This window comes from Lissotriton helveticus, chromosome 5_1 (assembly GCF_964261635.1).
Source record: "Lissotriton helveticus chromosome 5_1, aLisHel1.1, whole genome shotgun sequence".
Lineage (NCBI taxonomy): Eukaryota > Metazoa > Chordata > Amphibia > Caudata > Salamandridae > Lissotriton > Lissotriton helveticus.
The window spans coordinates 193,021,138-193,041,972 of NC_136065.1; the positions used below are offsets into that span (position 1 = coordinate 193,021,138).

At 44.5% G+C, this 20,835-nt stretch overlaps 1 protein-coding gene across 2 annotated transcripts in view; it reads right to left on the bottom strand.

Annotated features, from left to right (window-relative positions):
• PAPPA (pappalysin 1) overlaps nt 1–20,835 on the bottom strand; it is a 1,283,063-nt gene that overhangs the window by 474,358 nt on the left and 787,870 nt on the right. For both annotated transcript variants that reach the window (XM_078641985.1, XM_078641984.1), the window contains one exon: nt 1,612–1,757. In XM_078641985.1, the coding sequence (XP_078498111.1) occupies nt 1,612–1,757 (146 nt within the window). The remainder of the gene's footprint in view (nt 1–1,611; nt 1,758–20,835) is intronic.

The window sequence follows — 20,835 nt, forward strand, 5'->3', positions numbered from 1 at the left end:
TGTTATTATCATCTTATTTTTCATTTGCACTGCTCTTGGAGCAGGGAGGCGATGCTCCGCCGCCTCAGCGGAGGAGCCGCTGCTGATGGTCTTGTTTATTGGTAAGCTGTGCAATCACTGATCCCTATTGTTAGGGGGAAAGACAAAGGTGTCATGAATGTTATTCTTTGCTTATTGTATTAACTATGACGTCCTTGTGAAGGTAATGCGATGTTGACGTAATAGTGTTCAACAATGGAACCTACAAGTGGTCTGATAGGTGTGTAAATTAATAGTATTAATATCCATTAAAAATGGTATTTTACATGAGACTGTAATGTTATTCAAAAGTATGTGTAAATGTATTGGTAGGAAAGTAATTGTTTCAAGCTTGTGCGTAAATGTGTAGTTATAGACTTATATGAAAATGTTCATGTAATTTCTAAAGACTATAAGACGGGTATTCATTCATGTGTTTTTTATGGGTATGTCCCGATGGGCCTGCAAGCATTCAAATATGCAAGTTGAAGTGTTGAGACAGGCATACAAAAGTGACCAGATAGTTGTTTTCACAAGTCTGTAAAAGAGTTTTATAGGAATGTAAAAGTCCTCAGAAAAAAGCTATAAATTGGAAATAGCTGTGTAAAGCGTGTCCATAAGAGTGAATAGAAGTGTCCACATTGGTAAGAGAAATGGTAGCGACAGCTGAATATAAGCACTTGAAAGGTGTGTGCATTTACTCAGGTATGCGTGCAAAAATGTGAAGCCACGTATGATAAACAATTCGTGGGTAGAAATGCTTAGGTTAAATGTGCTTGTAAACTTGTAAATAAACCCGTAATAAACCGTCCTGAAAAAACAGTTAGAAACGGTGATGTGTTTGCTAAAAGGTGTAGATGTGCAAATATATTCAGCTTATGTGTTAAAGGAAGTGTACAAAAGCGTTCAGCTGTATTATTACAAATATTCAAATGGATTTATACAAACGTTCAAGACAGCATGAAAAAAGTTAAGTAAAGTTTGTGAAACTTCAAAAAACCTGAAAGATTTCATTTAGATATGTATAAAGCTTCGGACAGGTATACACTGTTAATAATAACAAACAAAAAATTACATAATTCATATATGTGCAAAATGTACAATGTGAGTAAAGGCTTAGGTAGTTTGGAGAAACGACTTTGACCGACGAGAACAGATTTGAATGGATATTATGGTTTCATAGTCTATGGAAAGTTGTCCAAATGCAATTCGAATTACAAACTGAAAATCCCTCATACAAGACACGTGCTGATGAAGGAACCAAACTATGAAGATTCATTCCCATTTAGAGAAAGTAGACCTAAGGTGTCACTTGCACCCACCTCCATAGCTTCACTCTCCTTTTTTGTACCTTAAGTACAAAGTAAAACAAAAAAAATAAGTGCCCTGAAAAATTTGAACAATTTTCAGCCTGCCATCTGAAGACAGCACAATATACTTCGAGCTTGGAACCTAATATTTTCCTGACTGAGAGCCAGGAAATGGGCTCGTGCAATCTCGTTTCCATGCTTGAAATACAACTCTAGGAGAGATAAGGCAGATACTGAGCTGTTAGCTCACAATGAAGCATTCACCGCTATTTTTCCCGCTCACCTAGATGCGTCAGAGCTTCCTTGTCCCAGGGCCAAGTAGCCACTCCAGCCAGCTCCTCTTCGGAGGAGTTTGCGAAGAAGATGTTAAGGTGTGTTGATCCATCTAACTTGAGAATTGTCTTAAGTTCATTGACATCCAAATACGCCCTGAAAAAGAGAAAGAGACTTGGTTAGAGTTTGCAGAAGATGCTCTGTATCGGAATGCATTGATGTCTTCCCCTTGAGCACCATATGGGTACTGTGATTCCCCTTCTCTGACAAACATAGTACACACAGAACACCAGATGCAATCGGCCCAGGCTACTTGTTGTTCGACACAACAAATCACCACCAAAAAGAGCAATTCCATGCTAGGGTCCCGCTATCAACAAAAGGTAATAATACCTGAGAGCCTCTCATCACCCAAGGCACAATTCAGGACTTACTTGTTTACACAACAGCCCAACATAAAATCTCCAATGCTCCCAATCACAAAGCTTCTTGGTGTCTTCTTGTGAATTTAGCACCACATAATTGCACAGAACCTTCTACCATCTGATTCTACAGAGAAGAATTTTATCAGTAATGCATGGTCCCAGATCTCTCACAAATGCATAGGTAAAGCTCAGATATATAAAGCCCGAACCCATCTAAGACGTATAAATTAATTACATAATTACATATTTTAGGGTCACAAGTACATAGAATTCCCACATTTGCCTGGGAAATCTCTCCTGAGAGCACGTATGTGTGATAAGGACAATAGCTTATTCCAGAACTGCCCTGTTCCGAGGGCAAAATATCCAAGCAACTTTTTAAGAGAAAAGATGAATGTCAGTAGCCTCAAGTCAGTTCTCAACAGGGCGAAGGTGGTAGGGATAAAACACTAGTGCATCACAACCAAGTTGAACAAGGCACCTACCACCAACGTCAGCATGTGGTCAGTGATAGGACTCATATTAGACCAACTCTTGTGATGCAATACTATTGCTTCTGCGCTGGTTGTTTGTAGCGAGTAATGGGAGTGGGTCACAAACAGTAGCCAATCAAAAGAAATTAAACAGCCTCAAGACCACAAAGACCACACAGCTAAAAACTATGACCCCCCCAAACCACAAACAAGAAAAGGGTGAATGAAAGCAATGATCAGTTCTGATTCCAATGAACACTAACTTGGCATGCTCCTGCTCAGGAATAAGGTTTATGCTTGCTGCTGCCGACATGCAAGCACAACATGCAACCCAACGCGGACCACTAATCTAGGGAAACGACCAAACCAAGCATCCCTCCCTTGCAATTCAATCAGACAAACAGAAAAGAACAGGGCATATACAATCCCTGCCCTACGGTGTGTGGCACCACGGAAGATGGTGAGAAACATGGAGCATTTGGTGATGTGTGGTATACACTCCATGGAGGTAAACACCTGTAAAATTAGGTCATGAATGATGATGGTAATGATGTTGGCAATGGAGTTGTCTTCAATAAAGAAATGACTCCTGTTCTAGGTGGGCAAGTGAGTGATGTAGAAAAATATGAATGTTGTGCTGTGTGAACAGGCTGATGAAATTTGCAATGCATCCAGAAATGATTTTGGTGGAGGCAAATGAGTAACCTCGGATAGTGGAGCTCACCAGCAATTTGGGTACACATCTTTATTGTGCGTTGCATACATATCTAAAGCTCCAGGAAAAGAAACTCGGTTAATTATATATATTCACCTCACACTAGTACGAGCCGTCTAGGCAATCATTTACAGTTCATGCTTGGGCTTGGCTGGAGATAGATTCACACCTCATTAAGGTTTAAATACAGCAGACAAAAGGTGAATGATTGGTAGCCAACTCCCTTTGCACCCTCAGAAACAATGGGAAGGCAGCCACGGTGTTAAAGGTCAACCTGTGACGTCTCATTTAACACCTTTTCAACAATATGCCAGGATTCTACTTGCTAACATCCAGCTGAGACTGTGAAGTCTGTGAGGAATTGGGGCGGAACAGCTGGCCCCCCGTCTCTTCTGTGTTAACACCATTGTCTGGAATTAAGTGATGAATGCTATTCTGGCAGGGCAGATAAGTCTTGCTGAATGAGTAGATGAAAGCTGTTTTGGTGGTGAGGAGGTGTTGTATAATGAGTAAATGAATATCGTTCTGGGTGGAAAGTTGGCTGCTGTAGAATGAGGTAATGAATGCTGTTCTGGGTGAACAGCTAAGTGAATTTATTTGAGAGAAAAAATGTTGCTTCTGTTGGGAAGAAGAGTGATGTAATAAATGGTAATTTGGGTGGCTGGGTGGGTGCTACAAAATGTGATAACGTATTTTGTTCTGAGTGGGAATGTGGGTGCTGTAGATTTAGTAGATGAGTACTGTTGAACGGGGGACTGATGCTATTCGGGATGCACAATTAGCAGCTGTAGAGTGAATTAATGATCTATGCTCTGAGTTGATGAATTGGTGCTATAGATTGAAGAGAGGAATACTGTTCTGGGGATCAAGACGGTTGCTTCACAAAGAGGTTGGGAGTTAACTTCTATGTGGGCTGGTGCATGCTCTAAAATGAGATGGTGAATGTTGTTCTCAGTGGGTAGGGGGTGTTGTTGAAAGTGGATATAAATGGTGTTCAGGCGGGAAGATGTGTTAGATGAAATAATGAATTGTACTCTAAGTTGTCAGGTGGGAGCTCTGGAGCAATGGTTCCCAAACATTTTAGAACCACAACACTATTTTTTGAATGACAATCTTTTGAGACTTCCTAGTTTTAATGGACATGAGATTTGTTAATGTAACTAAAGCATCGTGTGGTAGCTGTCATAAACAGATAGCATATTTTAATTTGAAAAGGCCACTAAACTTGCACTGATGTACAATTCTACTTATAAAACCATATTGCACACAAATTATAATGTGTGGTAGTTGGGTTTCGGTGAATATTTATCATTTGTACACTGCCAAGTACAGTGTCTTGATTTGTTTTGATCCTAAAAATCTTTATTTCCATCACAATTCAAAATTATAAACAAATAAGCTTAATTTTTGCTTTCCTAATCGCCGAATGTGTACACTTCATTTACAGGTATTTGGAATCTGTTGTTTTACAAAAAATAACATCCTACAGACTTTCCTTTCGCACACCTGTACCACACCCAGCAAGATCATCACTTAAATCAATTAATTTTTCTTTCTCTGACTGAAAAGTGGGAGGAGTTTGTAAACACCAATCCCCTTGTTAAAATCTGTTCCGAAGACATAGCCTGACATTTAACCTCTGTCTTTGAAGCAAATCTGACAAAATAAATACAGAATTTAAATCCATCACTATTTATTGCTTAGACTTTTGCAACCCATCAAAAATCCCACACTTTGGGAAACACTGCTCTAGAGTGAGGTGATGAACTTCGGTTCTAGGTGAGCCTCTGGATACACTCAAGTGAGATAATGCATGTTCTTCTGAAAGGGAAGATAGGTTTTGTTCATGTGGGATTTAACATTGTGCGCAGATGGGTGCTGAAGAATTTGGAAATGAATGTGTTCTGGATTGGAAGATGGGTGCTGTGCAATGAGGTGTAGAAAGGTGCTTTGGGTGGGCTGTATAATGGGGTGATGAATGCTGTTTTGACTAGGCAACTGGCTGGGGCTTTGTTGCTCCATGTTTCTGGGGAATGATGGAAGAATTCAATTCAGGACTTGCTTCTTGATCTCTTTTTGTCAGGCAGAGCTCCGGCTAAGCTTTAGATGATACACAGCACAGGTATATGGTTGACCATAATAGCATCTCTGACATTGATACTGCCTCTATGCGTGCAGGTGTTCAACTTTATCCTTTTGTGAACCAGAAGTGAATGTTGAGACAGAACTCTCAGGGGTTATTGGAAAACGACAGATCTGACTTAGAGTTCAGCGGACGGGTTACTCCGTCACAAATGGGATGGATTACCCGTCCACTGTATTACACGTTCCATTGGATATAATGCACTTGTGATAGGGTGGACATGATATCTGTCACATTGGTGTTAGAGTAACCCGTCTGTCAAACTTTAAATCAGGCCCTAAGTTATTTGAAGTGAACACTTATACAGTGGCGTAGCAAGGTGAGACATGGAACCTAATATAAGTACTAAAATGTATCCCCCCATCCAGGTTTCCAAAAAACATCCCTAATTGTGCTGCCGTGTACTGCTTCTCTCCATTGGACCATTGAACCCCAGATTCCTGGGCGCATATGTGCTTCAGCTACAGTGCCTAACACCATGAATTCGTCAGGGCCCAAGATAAGGTGCACAGCAAGTTTTAATCAGAAGAAAAGGGAATAGAGGGGGGAGAAAGCGTCAAACCAGTTAAGGAAGGTGCACTTAGCTGCTGTTTTACGATCGATCGCAGTCCCTAACACTTAAAAAAATAGGGGCTGAGTGATGAGTCGAATAGGAAACGAGAGCGGGCCCACAGAGGTCAAGGGTAATAGGTAAGAACAAAGGCATAGGGATCTACAGATCCGAGTCATAATCCTGATTCCCTTCGGGGAAATGTTGCGGGGCTCTATACATGAGGACTGACAGAACGGACGCCACAGATCACAAATAACAGAGAGGGAGCGATGCTCCTAACACAAAGCAGCTGTCTCCTACGGAAAGGTCTGCAGTGCAGGCACAGGAATTCCAGCATAGCCAAGGCAAAGCAAACTTATCACGTTAATAATTCAAGCTGTCTGCAGCACAGCAGCATTCAGAGGTTTCATCTCGTCCCAAGCACTCTACACAGAGATATACCCTGATCCCTGGAAAGGAACTGCCAGGAACACATGTGGTGTTCCTTTGAAGGTCATGGCACCTTCAGACTATCAGTTCTACCTAGAATTATAGCTGCACATCTATTTGCAGAGGACACACTTATACACGGCATTGAGCAGAATGCATACACTTTTCTGTATAAAACAACGAAAGAGATGGTAAAGTAAAGTTTTATTTTGTTTACCAGTAGGTGTGTACGGCAAACTGAAACTCACTGACAGCTTGTTGAAGCTTACATACGTCTCTATGCAGGGGTGAAATGATGTGTAAACTTCGCACAGCTTCAGTTGGAGAAAACAATCTCACAGAAACTTGATCGGGGAGTTCTTTTCACCAGGGTCGGCTTTAGCACTGGTGGCGCCCTGTGCAACAAAGTTTGTTGGCGCACCCCAATTACCACTTCCGTCAGGGATTCCCTCACTACCACCCTTCAACAGTGCCCCTCAAGTCTCCATAACTACTCTCTCACAGATGCACTACATTAGTTTTATAACACCACTGATACCAGTGTAGGGAGTCAGAGCCTTTTACATCACACATATTACTCAAAGACAATCAATCCAGTGACGTAGTTAGCCCTTTGGCTGCCCGTGGTGGTCACTGCAGTTGCCGCCCCACGGCGGCCAGTTGAAGAGTGGGGTGGATTGCCTCCCCGAGACAGCAGGTAAGAGTGGGGGGGAGGCTGCCTCTGCTAAAACTCGTGCCACCTGAGGCGGACCAATCCCCTCTTTACCCCTTGCTACACCACTGAACCAATTAAACGTGTAAATCAGTGTATGGGAAACATTACATAAGACAGAGGACTACAATAGGAGTCATGTCATCCATACTTGTAGGCAGTATAGTTTAAGAGTGTTTGGGCTGAAGAAGCACAAACTTACAAAATCAAACTTTACACGCTGGATAGGGTTTCTCTTTAATAATAAGAATTGATTTCTGCCCAAATGAACCCATTTTGCAACATTAGGCTAATGAAAGACTGGGGAGAAAATCATAATGCTCTAACCTGGACTATGCAGTTTTCATGCAGCTTTTTGATGACAGTTAATTACTCATTGTTCTACATTAGGATTTTAACATATAAACTGCAAGTAACAATAGAATCCCTCTGATAAAAGCAGCAACCTACTGACTTATTTACATTACATGCTCTTTGTGATGTGCATGGTACACGTTCTTTGCAGCAGGCATATTAACCCTCTTTGCTACCTTACGATGAATCAACACTTCCACTAGACAAAACTCCAGTCTCTCTCCTGAAAGAACATTATCACCTGAGTGATTGTGATATGTTTATTGTTGCCTGAAAATTGCTGGAGGCAAAGAATGCAGCAGCAGGTGCTTTTAAAACCATAATATATGTTGCACCGCCACAGAGCCAGCCCTGCCTACAACTTACTTTGTTTCAATGCACAAACCGAAAGTGAATTGCATAAAATTGAGCTGGCGTACATCTCTAGTAACCAAGGAGGTAAGAAGACATACTGATGGTGCGAGTAGAGAGCAGAGCTCGGTTCTATGTGGCTAGATCAATTAAATGAAACACCCGCACATACACGCAAAATATTTTATTTTATTTTATAGCCCAAAAGCAAAAGCAGATATTTACTGCAGCGCATGGGTGGGCATAAAAACGTGCATCCAGGTCTGTTCAACACTGTTCTCTCTCTTATATTTGTACGACGATTAACATTGTGGAAAAGAAAGAGGGACATTAGTGTTCAACAGTGCAGGCCTTTGGGCAGTACAACTGGCGCCGATTTCAGAGCACAAATGGCTTGACACCTGGTGCGGTGGCACCGCTCGCAACGCCGAAAAGCCAACACTGCTTTTCACACAGAAAGGTTTTTTGATGGGATTTGCTTCTACAGAGGCTACTTTTTCAGAATGTGTTTGTCACAATTGAAACTTGGCTACGGGGTGGGGAGCGTGCAATGCAGTTTTTCTCATCATGGATTATTATTCCAAAACAGTACTAAGCTATGCAGAAGTGCACTTTTGCTCTTAGTTTTAGAACTGTATCAATCAGAGGGCTATGATCACTGATGATGATAGGCTTTATCTGGAACCAAGGACTGAAGCATGAGGGGTATTTTCAAGATTCCCTGGGCTGCTAGGGGTTAATGAGTTAATCAGAGCCATATAACACTGGTGTCCCAGGCTTAACCCTACTATTGGTCCCAAAGCTGATCACCAAGCAGACCCCTTTAGTACTTAGCTCTCGGTGTAGTGAAGTCCACGGCTTATTCGGGGCTTAGTTTTGAGTGAGAGACACCACTCAACTCAGCTCCTGTTCAGTCAGTTCTTTTGTTTAAAAGAAAATGGAACTTCCTTTAATGCTAACACACACAATCAATGTCACAGTACAAAATTTAACAGCGTGTGGTTGTTATGAGACCCTAATATGTATACTGGAAAGACAGCTTTTATGATAAGGTGAACTGGCCCTTGGCCCTATGAGGGATTCTCAGGGTGCCTTGTTAGAGTGCAGTTTTTTAGGTCGAGCCTAGCGCAGTACGCAAGCGCTCCTCTGCGAGGCTTCTTGTAACTACTCTAAACTACTCTGTGTGGGTCTGACTACCCCCACCCATTAGGTTGGCTTTTGCGTGTGTCATTTTGTAATCATAGCCTGCAAATGGCTAAAGGTGTGTGCATGTCCAACCTCTTTTGAAAAGGTTCACTCCCAAAGCATTTTGCTGGCGGGAGCAGGCAGCGGCGCGCTGGGCGGCAGCTGCAGTGCCTCGTTGTCTCCCCTGCACCACTCCCCCTTGTCTCCCTGTGCCCGCCCCCCCACTCCTCTTGAGCTGCTTGTCCTTTACTTATGTGTGGCCTATGTGTCCTTTCATAAAGCCAGGATTTCTAAAGAGCAAAACACACTAGCATCACGTCGCTTGAGGCAACCTGAAGGACATGGATATCCGTAACATGGTCGTCGGCGTCTCATGATGCAAAATGTTGTGCATACAGGAGCGCAGCTGTATCTGAAAATAAAGCCCCTGGCAAGCTGCATGGCACGCACGCTTTAAGTCGCAGGCAGGGGATAATTTTCACAAACAAGATCTCCAAGTGAATGGGTTTTTAAATAGACTTAAAAACGCGCTGGTAAACTACGCGGGATTGTGCGTGCTGGAGAAATACTCTTTATTCTGTCGGCCCGTATGTTATACTTCGCTTTGTCAGCCCATTCCGTTGTCCATATTGTTTTTCTTCCGGGCCCCCCTCCTGCCGTACTTGTGGTTGGACATTTTCTGTGGGCCTCCCCACTATATTGTCGATCACAGGCTCCGGAGGGCCGGTCGCAAGCCGTGGTCCACAGGTGCCGCGCACTGCTCAGAGGAGTTGCCGCGCACTGCTCAGAGGATGCACAAGTTTGCTGCTCTCACTCCTTAACTTGCGGCAGCCCGTGAGGTACCCCCCGCGTTGCACGCCACTGTTTAAATGCTGAACAGAATCAGCAAAAAGCATTGCAAAGCCAAAAGGCGAGACCTATTGGCTTTGCCAATGCTTGTTTTCGTTCTAATCACTCTTAGCTACAATGGAATAGTTATTAAATCCCCTCTCTTACACAAACTCCTCCCTCTCCTTGTGGAGCAAAGTCATAGTACCTTTGCTGTCCTGGTTGCAGAGCTCGTAAAGATCCTGTCAACCTGCAGCACCTGTGGATGCCACTCTCAGCAGATGCAGAACTGCAACAACAGTGTACATTCAGCATGGCCCACCAAGCAGGCACGTTAGAGTCTTGCCATGACCCAGAAGACAGAGGTAGCGCCTCACACTTACAGTCAGCACCCACAACCTCAAGTAAGTCATGGCAGCACCAGTCAGTCGAAGGAGCACTGGGTTTTGCAGGGTCTTTTTCGTTCAAGAGCTCCTCTAGAGCCATCCTGAGCAGTCAGCTAGCTCTCTTCCTTGAAGTAGGATGTAGGCAGCCTTTCCAGGCAGGCTAGTCATATCTTCCCCAGGTTACTGGTTCCGAACCTGGGAAGGGGAGTTAGCAGTCCATATCCTAGCGGTGGATCTCTAAGGAATCTCCCGGTCATAGCTGACATGGGACCTCAAGCTTCCGGTCAGGAAATGGTGACACACTGACTGGAAGCTTCTGTCCTATCTTTAAACTATAGTTGTAGACAGTCTTTGATGCCAACACTCACAGCGAAGTTAGCCACTGGCTGCCCTGTTGCTTTATACTGTATGCTGTATTGGGTGGAAGCAAAATGTGAATGACACAGTGTTAGACCTGGCACCATTGGCGTGGGTCTTCCTTCCACTTTTGCTGTTGCCTCATGTATTTTTGCTGGTATTAGATGCTTTGGGTACTGTGCCACTGCTATCCAGTGCCACAGTGCAAGTGCTCCCTATTGTAAATTGATGTATTGATCAGTGTTTCCATGCTTGGCTATTTGGTTTACTTGTCAGACCCTAGTCTAGTGCATTGAGTGTGCCCAGGGCGTGTAAATCCAAATGCTGCTGGTGAGCTTGCAGCACAGTTAGTGCCACCCACAGAAGCCCCTTGTAAAATGTGTCTAAGGTCTGCCATTGCAGAGCCTGTGTGCAGTCTGGTACTTTCATGCTGATTGGACAAGTGCACCCACTTGCTAGTCCCCAAACCTTCCCTTTTATTCATATCAGTCACCTCTACGGTAGGCCCAAGGGCAGGGTGCATTGTAAGTATAAGGTAGGACAAGCCCTGATGTGTGTGGCATGTCCTAATAGTGAATTACAGCCATTTTCGTTTTTCACTATTGCAAGGCTACCTGTTCTCCATAGGCCAGAATGGGCTGTTAGAGTTATTACATTTTATAATCCTAACTGTCTCATGGTAGAAATTTGAGTTTAGAATGCCTGAACTCAGAATAATAAAATACATCTTTTAGTGAAGTTGGTTTTAATATTCTGTGTTTACAAATACCACTTTTTTAGAAAGTTGGCATTTGCTTGTCTAACCATTCAAACCAGCCTCTGCTAGGTTGTGTATTCATATGTCTGGTTTTGTGAGTGACAGGGTTGGGGAATTCCAGGAGAAAGGCTGAGTCACCCGGTGGTGAATAGAGAGATCTGCATCTAGATGGGAGGGAGGAGTTGCACCTGAACCTTGAATAGGGCTGTGCCTGTCTTCCACAATGCTGGCTCCACCCCCTGGGGAGCGGCTGATATCTCTGCCCTGCACACTGAAAGAAGAGAAGGAGTCCTGTAAACAAATTGCTCCACGACTGTACTTGCCTTCCACAATGCTGGCTCCACCTCCTGTGGGGCGTCTGATGTGCATGCCCTGCACTGTGAAAGGAAAGGAGAAGTCTGTTAAACAGAGTGCTTCAAAACTGGTTTGGACTGGGCAAAGGCCCCTCTCCCCTCAGAGAACAAAAGATTTTGGGGTATAAATATTGGGACCCTGATCCCATGAAATTAGATCACTTTGGACTACAAGAAGAAACCTTTACTGAAGAGAGGAACCTGAAGAAACTGAGGAGAGACTATTCCCAAGCTGAATTGCTGCTTGGGTGATTGGCCTGCAGTGGTTGCCTTACTGCCAAAGGAAGGAGAAAGGAACTTTGTGTACTTTGCTTTCAACTTGTGAAGGATCTCCAAGGGCTTGGAAAAGAGCTTGACTCCTGCTGAAGTCTCAGGGACAACAGACTTCACCCCCCAGCTCCCCAGAGTTCTTTGGAAGTGCCTGCTGATGTTTTGGGCCTTCTGAGGGACTGCGTGTCGCAAGGAGCTGGAAGCGTGACACAAAGAGAAGAAGCGTGTCGCTGTGCCTGCCATCGCAACTCCGAAGGAGGGTGTCACCGCTGGAACTGTCGCACTGCACCGCATCGGAGAGAAGCGTGCAGCAACGAAGAGGAAGCGGGTTGCCGTCGCTGCTGCTGCCGTCGTAACTCCAAAGGAGGGTGTCGTCGCACTGCACCGCATCAGGAGAAGAATATTGCAATGTGGTCGGAGGGTGTCGCCATCGCTGTGTCTGCTGTCGCAATTCCGAAGGAGGGTGTCGCCGCTGGAACCGTCGCACTGCACCACATTGATCAAGAGCACCTCGCATCTCCGAGAAGCGCACCGCCGTCGGAGCTGCTGCCGTCGCATTTTCGATGTCGCCGCTGTAGTTGTCACATCGAGCAGAAGCTTCACGCATCGTGGGAGAAGAGCGTCGCCGCTGGAACTGCTGCCGTCGCATCGTAAGGGTGTCGCCGCTGTAGTCCACGCATCGAACCGAGGACTTCTCGCATCCCCGAAAAGCGTGCCGCATCTGGAAGATTTTCACATCTTTATTTCTTTGTATGTGAACTTTACCACATTTCCCATCGCTGCGACATTGCTTGTCGTGGAAGCGCAACGCAACTTAAGGTACACTGACGCAGAGTGTCGCATCTAAGAACTGAACTGAACTAAGCTTAAATCTACCATCTTAAAGTAATCTTATTGTGTATTTTTGTCATTTATGGTCTTGTGGTAACTCTATATAAAGTCTACTTATTTTTTATTTAAACCTGTGTGGTGTCCATTTGTAGTGTTGTCACTGGGTTACTGTATGTGGTCACAGCTGCTTAACTTACAACGCCTCTGAAGTAAAGTCCTTCTGCTCATGCCAAGATACCAAGGGGGTGAGCAGGGGTAATTTTAGGAGTGTAATCCCCTTATCCTGACTAGAGGAGAGGGTCCCTATTTGTCACAAGAATCTACCTGTGCCAACTAGAGACCCCCAAATCTGACACACAGTAATTAGTCAATCAAGGAGGAGAGGGCTGGCTGAAAGCCACTATAAAGTACATTATACATATAATTTTAGTAAAATTAAAAGGCCACATAGCATCCCGGACACCCTCTTAATCATGAAAAGAGATCAGCACACAGGTATAAGTGTTTTGTGTGCTCAGGTGGTGGTCAGAAACACTACAGCTTTTTATGGGGAAATCGAGGCAGGGTTACATGCTGTCGTGAACAATGCAGAGAACCTTTCGCCATTCCTACAGAACATGTCTTCGAACTTCATGCATGACAACATACACACTTTTCTTAGGCTACAACTCAAGCTAACACTCTAACATTGCTGCTTAACAAACTGCATAACTACTTACTCGACCACCCAGAAAGTGACTTGAGGCCTCTTTAGGGGCAGGAAAGCAGTATTTAAATGTTACAGTACCAGTAAGGAAGATTTTGGGCATTGATAAGCTCTTGGATGTAAAAGGCTGGTGGGTGCTGCCAGCTGTTTGCTTAGACTGCTCAGCACTTCACACACTGTTAGCCTCGTCTCTGAGTGATCCACTTGAAAGGATGGCCTTTTCGTGGATGATTTATGCCATTTCTGAGCAATTATTTGGTTAAGCGAATAAAACTTGTCTTTGTACAGCGGCCATCTGGTTGATGCTGTTGCCAACTCAGCCCAAGCCCGGCCATCACTCTTCAGGCTGAAGCAACGCCGTTTAAATCTCTTCCAGCAACAGAAAACCTGTTGTGTTCAATGCTTGCTGCTGTTCACCTTCACCTTCACACTCGTGGTTTACTTGGGTCTCAAGCTTAATATTTATGCAACAGGTTTAACAGGTACTATTCCGTCATCTTAGTACTTCAGACCTGATATCAGGCTTTCTCACGTCAGGCAGGAGGATAGCAGGACTTACTTCCTTGAAGATTTTCCCTCACAAACCTGTAAGGGTGAAAGTGCAAAAGTCCAGAACTGTGTCACGGGAGCCAACTTTGAGGGACCTTCCGTTGAATCCCCTCCCTGTTATGGCTAAGAGAAGACCACCTAGTGGGTGTCAGCTTTTAGTTCAAAGGACAGTCTTACTTTTGATCTAAATGACTGTTTCTTACAAACGAAATGGCTAGATGGCTCAGTGAGTTACATGTTCGTTTCTTTAACATGCAGTAGGTATTTTTCACCTTTGATCAATTATTGATGTATATATGAGTGCCATTAAACTGAGTATTAGAACCAACCATTGTTTACAGCACTAGAAAGGGCAGAACTGTCCTATTAAGTGCCATACCACTTAAACCACATTTGAGACCAATTGGCTTTGGCAATGGAGTGTAGCATGGCTAAAGTATTTAGAAAATCATGCAAGTGCGCACTTACAAAGTATTGGGCCCATTTTTCCAATATTTTCGTTACCCATCTATGCTGGATCAGTAAATGAAAAAAACCATGCAAAAATGTATTTTTTTAAGCAGAGGAATGCTACACAATGAGCAAAAGCAACAAGGGCAGAAGCAACACGAGGGAGGAAAACATCCTCAACAACGACTCTGGAACTGTCACACAAGCCAAACAACGACTTGCCCGAACAACAACTTATCCTTAACCATGCATGAGCATGGTTATGGCTAAGTCGGTCTAGTGTTCCAGCAGGGCGGAGTTCAGAGGAGCCTCGAACAGGAGCAGGTAAAAGGAGTTCCGGGATGAAGGGGGGGTTTCGTATTAGTTTCTTGGGAGTTGAGGTTCCGTGACAATTGTAAGTGATGTTTTCGACTCGCACGAATATGGTCGAGTCTGGTATCTAAGAACCGCAAATGACGAGTTTAGTAAGTATGCGCAGTTTCGCTGTGCTAACTTAAACCGTTCGTTTGATATGTGGGTTTTTCATCTGTACACACGGGTTCCATCTTAGATACGGCATCCATTTTGTCTCTTGCCCTCAAGTAGCCAGCGAACGGACACTGTCCGCTTCGTTACCCTGGGACTCTCAAGATATTTGTGGAAGACACATGTTCTTTGTAAATATCTTTTACGATGAGGGGGATGATACTGTAAGGCAGATGGCCCCGCTTGAGGCTCATCTTGCCGTGCCGGTTTATTGTCTCAGCCGTGCATCTCATTAGGCACGTCCCTTTGATGCCTGTATCTCATGTTTCCCGATACCTCCCCTTTTACACCCTTTTCGATCTCCCCACTGTCTCCATCTTCCTCTGCACCTGTCTTTGTCCCTATTTCGATCTGTTTTACTGCCGATTGGAATTCACTAATGTTGGGAAGATGGGTTTTTACAGTTGGGAACCGCCAAATGTTTCCGCACTTATGTTCCGGACTTTATGTGTACCAAAGTGACCAAAGCGACCCCTCTGGGGGATAATTATGGGAACCAGGTTGTAAACTTTTGTGTACCATGTTGTCCTATGAGTAAATTCTGTATAAAAGGAGCGCTCCACAGAACCAATTTGAAGCAGTCTCCCCAAGTTGCACTTGTTGTACTTGTTGTGACTTCTGTGTTCCCTGCAGTAAATAAACCTTGAATCTTTGACGCCGAAGGAAGTGTCCCGTGTCTCTGTAAATTGTGCGCCGAAACAGGTATCCCATGAAGGTTATAGGTGTTGTTCCCTGGCACCGCTGGTACTGTTAAAAGTCCAGTCCTTCAGTTGGCGCCCAACGTGGGGCGACTTCAGCGGTACCGGTCCAAAGCCTGATGATCGTGAGGAACTTCGTGTGAAATCTCCGAGGGAAGGTGCACCCCGCTTCATCGATCCTGTTGTCGAAATAAGTGGCCCGAAGTTTTTCCCTGCGAAGATTCCCGCCTCCTGACGGCTACGACGGACCGATGCCCTGACTGTCGACCTGTCTTCGACGCCCGGCGTAGACCTTATGTACAAGCGAGACGATAGACGGGCCTTCCTGGAGACGCCATTGAAGTTCTGAGTTAAGTATTTGTGGGTCGCTCCCAGTCCTTAGTGGTTGTTCTAGCTTTTGAAAGCTTTGTGGTTAGCCTTTAAGGCTTTGTGGTAATAGCTCACTGAGCTTTGTAATAGCCTCCTCAGGCTTTGTGGTTAGCTCTCCGAGCTTTGTAATAGCCTTAAGGCTTTGTTGTATTGCATGGTTCCATTGCATTTGTGGTTCTTAGTATTGGTCCTTAGTATTATTTGACAGTTGCAATTGCCAAAAACCGAGGGTTTTGACTTACACGAGGTTTTATTGCTTCGGTAATCCTTGAAGTTTGATACTAGGTTAGTGTGCACGATGCCTAGCCATAGTGATTTGTTTCGTATTTTCAAATGTTGCGCAATGGATTCCCGGTTGGAGGACTCGTGTCCGATACCTCCAGTTGGAACTCCGATACATGATCTTTATAGTCGACATGGGGTGGGTCCTATAATATATAATGATTACTGGGTCCGCTATACAAAGGCAGACGGTGATCTTAGATGGCCACCACATGGAACTTTTGAACTTTCGATTTTAGATAATCTTGAGGCTAAACTATTTTTAAAGAAAGCTAGGCCAGCTATGTTTGATTCCTTTCGGATATGGCGTAAAGAGGCCAAGCAGAAAGAAATCAAACAACTTAAAAAGGATCAAAAGCAAGAGTTCGTTCCTGTAATGCAAACTATAAAAGAATGTAGACAAGACAAAGAAGAAAAAGACATGGAAATCGCTACTAGATTGCATCACATGAAAATAGATAAATGTTACCCAGTTTTACCGAATAATCTAGAAAAGAAAGAAGAAGATTTGAAGGAGGATTGCTTGCTGTCATATTTGATGAAATCACCACCTCCTTATGTACAGGGTGCTACTGCTCCTGTAGTTGCTCCTGTAGTACTTCCTGTTGTACCTCTTGTTGCTCCAGCGGCTGCGGGTCAGCCCGCTGTTAACCCTACGTTTGTTTCACCACCTGTTCTTGTTCCTACTGCTCCTGTACCTGTACCTTCGCAGACTGTTGTTTCTGCTACTCCAACTACCTTGTCCGTTTCTACTATGCCTTCTTTCACCTCCAGTGTTGTTGCCCCTGTTTTTCTTTCCCCTTCTGTTCGTAAGCGTGTTCCTAACTCTGTTGCTACTCTTTATTCACCTCTTTCTGGTCCGTTATTTTCGTCTGATTCATCTGAAACTCCTCAGAGACGGAGTCAGATCCCTAGTGGTAGGGAGAAAGAGACGTTAGTAACAATGGCACATAGGTGGATAAGACATCCTGCTAATTACACTCCACGTGTAGTCTTTGATACGTTTTCACAGTTTAATGAGCCTACGCAGAGATTCGTATTTGAGGAGATGTGTAACTTTTTGAGGGAAGAATGGTATAATGATGATATAGATAATGTACCGTCCGACATAATTGAACTTCAGAGTCACTTTTCGAACGGTATGATTATAGGAGACGATGTACGACGTGCCGTGGAACGCTTATTAGCATTCAGACCCACAGCACATTCTCGGATATCATTAGATGATACCACTGAGAACTGGAAAGCGGTTCCTGGTCAGTATCCTATGAGGGAAGTCCCGCCACTGTGGGTGCCTGGTGATCCTAATGCAAACCCTGTGGTGCTACCGCATTTTCGAAGGGTGTGGATACATCTTCCATGGAAACGATCAGAAGTTTTGCAAGTGAAGCAATCCTTACCCGATCCGCGTAAAAATCCGGCTGGTTATTATAAGGAGTTATCACAACTGGTAGAAGATACTATTATGAATATTGCCGACATCGACATGTTGTTTGGCAATGTGGTACCGCAACCAGTTTGGGCAAAAATTCGTCAAGCCAATCATGCCGTTGAATTAGGGGGTGATTGGGCTGCACTGCTAGCAGCTGATGCATTACAAGTTGGTGGGGCCAAGCCTGAACAGCTGATTTTGGATTTGCCTCAGAAAATCATTACGCTCATGAAAACTCTCATGCCAGCGATGAAGGTGAACTGGGATAAGTTGTCAGCTTGCAAGCAAAAGAAAGACGAGAGTGTCTCAGATTTCTTTACAAGGTTTGAGGAAGCGTTTGTCGACCACAGCGGCCAGGACATGGGCGCTGAGGGAGGCCAGCGGTTATTCGTTGACAAATTCGTGTCGAATTTGTTGCCTGAACTAAGCAACAAATTAAAGAATTCAGAAAGTGCGTGGGCAGTTTCAACCCCTGCGCAAATACTAGCAACGGCTCAGTATTATGAGAATAGGGAAAAGGAAGAAAGTGATCGTGTAGAAAAGAAAACTAAGGAGCTCAAAACGAAGGTTTTGTTGCAGCAAGCATACCCTCCACGATCAAACCAAAATGATTCGCAACAGCAGTATCGACCACGAGCACAGCCCGATAGGACACAGCCGCGCTCTGACAACTTTGATTATAGATCTTCACTTGGGTATAATCAGTGCGCATATTGTAGGAAAGAGGGACACCTAAAATATGATTGTCTTGCCTTACGGGACCGTCTGAATGGTGTGTCGACACGTGGAAACCGTGGTGGTGGTCCTCAACAGGCACCTCGTGGTAAAGGTCGTGGTTCATTCCACAATCAGAGTGATCGTTATCAAAATCAATCAGACACAAATAATTGTTTTGACCAGCGAAATGCGGGGTCAGTTCGATCTGCACAGTATAATGTTGATGATTATTATGCAGACCATGAAACTGTTGTAAATGACCATTACTAGGACAGCCAACGACAAAGAGAGGGAGTAGTGTCAGTTCCGGTCGATCAGAGTGGGCCTTACGTTGCAGTGGCTACATCAGGTGTAGTTGAGCCTTTTTTGTTAGACACTGGTGCGACGAAAAGTTCCATCATGCATTCAAAACTCCCTGGCGCACCTTTGTCTGGCTTAACGAACGTTTCCGTTGGATTCTCTGGCGCTCCTGTTAGTAACCCAGTCTCTAATCCTTTGCCTCTTATGATTGGACCCCGTGAGCTAACCGCTCCACTGATTCTATCTACAGGTTGTGGTGAAAATCTTTTGGGCCTGGATTTGTTGAAACGATTATATGCAACATTGTATTGTTCCCCCGAAGGAGTGGAACTTACATTGGGACGGAGAGTGATCCCTCCCATGTATTTATCGGTTGATAAATTCCCACCAGAATTGAGTTCCCTCCCTGCGTCTCTATGGGCCACAGGTCCCAATGACGTGGGCCTGTTAGACATTCCACCCTATGTGATTCAATTGAAACCAAATGCGCGATTACCGCGTTTACCTCAATATCGTATTTCTCTTGAGGGTGAACGAGCGCTGTTAGCTGTTGTAATATCTTTATTCGGCAATTTTATCACCATAAAAGAGCACATATACATATACAATTCACATTTACTAATAAAAATTTATAAAATACATAAGAACAAGGAGATCTCTTGTTGATAGATTTACAACACAACCAGATTAATATATGCCAGTTAGGCCCCCCGGGATTTTAATAAACGGGAGCGTATCCGCCATACATTTCCCAAAAATTTAGCCACCCCACAGATCATGAAGGCAGACGAAGAGTCTGTAGAGAGGACACGAAGTGCCTGTTTATGGCACCTCAGCCCTAATTCCCTGCAGACCGGTTTCAGCCAAAGCTTCCTCGCCCCTTTGTAGGCTGGGCATGCAAAAAACAGGTGGGCCACCGATTCCTTGGGGGCCGCACAGCCGGGGCATGTACGTGAGAGGGCGTCAGAGGTCGACCAACTTGCCGTGAAATCATGTACCGGAAGCGTCCCATAGCGCAGTTTCAGGTACAGCGATCGATCCAACGGTTTAGTTATTAGGTCTAAAAAGGGTTCCAATTTCCTTACACTCTTAATTGATAAAAATTTGTCCGTAAGTGAACCCACATTCGTAGCCCTCGTGGCCTCACTCTGAACCCAATCCCAATAAAGTTTTTTAATAACGGCTTTAGGTGGCGGGGATTGAGACTCCCATGCCTCTCTAAGACCCAGATTGATGGCCAGATCTTTCAGTTTTTTTAGCCATCCTATTTTATTACCTGTGTCCAGCAAGAGTAGATCATCCATCCCTTCTGCATACTTAGCCAGCTCCTCAGTTCTTCTTAGTCGAGACCAGAAGAGCAACGGGCGAAGCCTCACCAGGTCTTTTAAAGATCTTCTGCCCAAATCTAGTCTTAGGGGGGTCATTGGTGTTGAAGCAGGGAGAGCAACCACTTTCCTAAAGAAATTATTTTCTGCCACCATCAAATCTGTAACCCCTTCAAACCCCCAAAGTTCGGAGCCATATAGTGCTGAAGGAAGAATCTGTCCCTCATAGATGGCCATAACCGGAGAAACCGGTTTACTGCTCGATTCCCGGAGTTCCTTCAACGTCACCCCGGAAACTCTATGATGACTAAGGAGCATTTTGGAAAGATGATCTTTCCAGGTCATACGGCTGTTTATCCGGACTCCAAGATAATCAAAAGATGTGACCAGCTCAAGGGGGGCACTATTGAGCACGAGGTGATTTTTAAATCTTTTAGAGGGGGCAAAAGCCATCAATTTGGTTTTTGAGGTGTTGATGGTTAAGCCTCGAGTAGAACAAAAGGAGCTAAACAGGTTCAAGAGTTTTTGTAAGCCCACCGGGGATTTAGAGATTAATAGGGTATCGTCCGCGAAGAGAAGTGTGGGGATTTTCTCCCCCGCCAGGGATGGGGCATCCGTCTCTTCCCCCTTCAGATGGTCCACAACTCCGTTTACAAATAGGGAGAAGAGGGTCGGAGCCATGACACAACCCTGGCGTACTCCTCTCCGCACAGGGATCTTATCTGTTAATTGTCCCTGCGATCCCCATCTAACCCGCGC